This window comes from Lycium ferocissimum, chromosome 8 (assembly GCF_029784015.1).
Source record: "Lycium ferocissimum isolate CSIRO_LF1 chromosome 8, AGI_CSIRO_Lferr_CH_V1, whole genome shotgun sequence".
NCBI lineage: Eukaryota > Viridiplantae > Streptophyta > Magnoliopsida > Solanales > Solanaceae > Lycium > Lycium ferocissimum.
In genome coordinates, this window is record NC_081349.1 from 1,475,835 (window position 1) to 1,478,538 (window position 2,704).

Here is a 2,704-nt window from a genome sequence, read left to right on the forward strand (position 1 = left end):
GCAACAACTGAACCATCTGTTGCAACAATTTACAAACTTGTTGTAACAACTTACTCATCTGTTGCAACAGATGACAAACTTGTTGCAACAGATTATCAACTTGTTGCAACTTCTTCAACATCGCTAGATTTGTCGCAACGATCGACCCATATGTTGCAACAATCGAACCATCCGTTGCAACAATTTACAAACTTGTTGTAACAACTTACTCATCCGTTGCAACAGATGACAAACTTGTTGCAACAGATTATCAACTTGTTGCAACTTCTTCAACATCGATTAGATTTGTCGCAAACGACCCATATGTTGCAACAATCAACCATTGTTGCAACAATTTACAAACTTGTTCAACAACTTACTCATCCGTTGCAAGATGACAAACTTGTTGCAACAGATTATCAACTTGTTGCAACTTCTTCAACATCAGTTAGATTTGTCGCAATGACTGACCCATATGTTGCAACAACTGAACCATCTGTTGCAACAATTTACAAACTTGTTGCAACAACTTACTCATCTGTTGCAACAGATGACAAACTTGTTGCAACAGATTATCAACTTGTTGCAACTTCTTCAACATCAGTTAGATTTGTCGCAATGACTGACCCATATGTTGCAACAACTGAACCATCTGTTGCAACAATTTACAAACTTGTTGCAACAACTTACTCATCCGTTGCAACAGATGACAAACTTGTTGCAACAGATTATCAACTTGTTGCAACTTCTTCAACATCGTTAGATCCGTTGATTTTGTGACTTGCCTTCTTCAATGTACCGTTAGATTTTGTGACTTGTTTAAAACTACTGAAACCACTGAACATAATGTATTGAACACAACTTAAATAATGAACACCTAATATATACTTAACAAAATGTCTTAGAAAAGTACTGACCACCTAATATATACTTAAATTACACAATGTCATAAAAAAACTCCTAATATATACTTAAATTGTTCAACAGGCCACATTTTGGCTCCAAAAAATGCAAAATCAATGAATTGTTTATCAACCCATCTTAGGGCTCCAACACCTTTTCAATGACACCTAATGCCCATCTCCATTGCATCCTCCCTACAGAGTTGTCGCTGATTAGACTTTCGGGTTTTGTCACAGTTGTGCGGTAAGCAAAGCCTCCATAAAAGCAAATGACCACGAACCATATGCCTTACCAAAGTGACATTGCGGGGGAGATTCTCGTAGCCTATTGAATTCCCAAGATTCATTGAGTAACTTTGCAGTGCAAGTGTGCGAACATTCCACTCTGTTGCAATAACTTGGGCCACAATTCCATTACCGGCTCCATGAAACAAAAGAAATTAGATTCTTCATAGACAGGAACGTTGCAGTCATACACATTTACCACTCCCTCTTCAATCATGAACTCGAGAGTGACAAAATGTGTGGCATTAATATTCATCACTGTTAAAACCCTCTTTGCACCAGCCCAAGAGCAGCCTCCCGGGTAGGGTCTGACACCCCTACAATAATCGACCATATCATCATCCCACTTGAATTCAGCAAGTCTAACCTTCAGAGACACGGCATTTGGAACTGTACTCTCTTTTGTCAATTCTGCGTACCTCTTGGACATGTTGTTATAAAAGTTGAGGTCCAGGATTATGTCAGTAGAATCATAGTACTCGGGGAAATTGATTTGCCTCATACGCATTAGAAGCAGGACTTCATCTACATACTAAAGTAAAAGTAGTAAAACAGTTAGTTACTTGGTGCAACAGATTCAACAAAATAAAGGAACTGTTGCAACAGCTAGTTAACTTGTTGCAACAGATTATCTACTTGTTGCAACAGCTAGTTAACTTGTTGCAACAGATTATCTACTTGTTGCAACAGCTAATTAACTTGTTGCAACAGATTATCTACTTGTTGCACCAACTAGTTAACTTGGTGTATCAGATTCAACAAAATAAAGGAACAGATTATCTACTTTTTGCAACAACATACTGAATTAGATAGATATATACAAGTATTGAAACTTACCCAATCCTCCCACCATATTTCCATGCTTGTCGAGCCTTGAAGTCCGTCGCTCCAAATTCATGCATTGAGTACATGGTTCTCCCACTCTTTTTGGACTTGATTGCAGTCTCAACCTTTTTCTTTCTTTGGGCATGTATGTGCTTGAAAATGTCCACCTTTTTTAGCACTTTTGGCCCAACATCAAGAAGAGGAGTCTCAATTGACTTACTAGGAGTAGCAACAGATCTTCTTGATCTAACTGATGCAAGTGCCTTGGCAATTGCTTTGCCCCTCCTCCGAGCATGAACAGGAGTATAAGGTGAGGAAAGATTCTTTGATGGTTTGATACCCCTCTTGGATATCAACCTCTGTATAGAAGTGTTTGTGGCTTCTTGGGCCTGCACCAATTCCTCCACCTTTCTAATCAAATTATCCATTGTGTCCTTGCAAGTGGTGCACTCACAAGCACATGAAGGGACCTTAGAAGTACCGACACCAACATCAACAAATCTTCTACCACTCAATCCACCACTACTAAAATTACCACCAAATCCGGAAAAATCACTCGGGGTAAATCCACCAATATTAGCATCATCATCTCTTAATTTTTCCCAAAGAATACTTGCCGGGACATCATCACCACCACCACCACCAACAACATCAACAAAGTCGAACACCACCACCAACAAGATCAAGACCACCAACAAGATCAACAAGAACAT

General features: G+C 39.1%; 1 protein-coding gene across 1 annotated transcript; it reads right to left on the minus strand.

Annotated features, from left to right (window-relative positions):
* Positions 1–1,260: 1,260 nt before the first annotated feature.
* LOC132067098 (uncharacterized) lies at positions 1,261–2,704 on the minus strand. Its single transcript, XM_059460228.1, has 2 exons — positions 2,004–2,704; positions 1,261–1,698 (listed from the first exon to the last, which is right to left on the minus strand). The coding sequence occupies exons 1-2, from the start codon at positions 2,702–2,704 to the stop codon at positions 1,692–1,694; spliced, it is 708 nt and encodes a 235-aa protein (XP_059316211.1). The 3' UTR covers positions 1,261–1,691.

Excerpts from the sequence above, each read along its gene's own strand:
- LOC132067098 (XM_059460228.1), bottom strand. The coding sequence starts at position 2,704 with ATGTTCTTGTTGATCTTGTTGGTGGTCTTGATCTTGTTGGTGGTGGTG.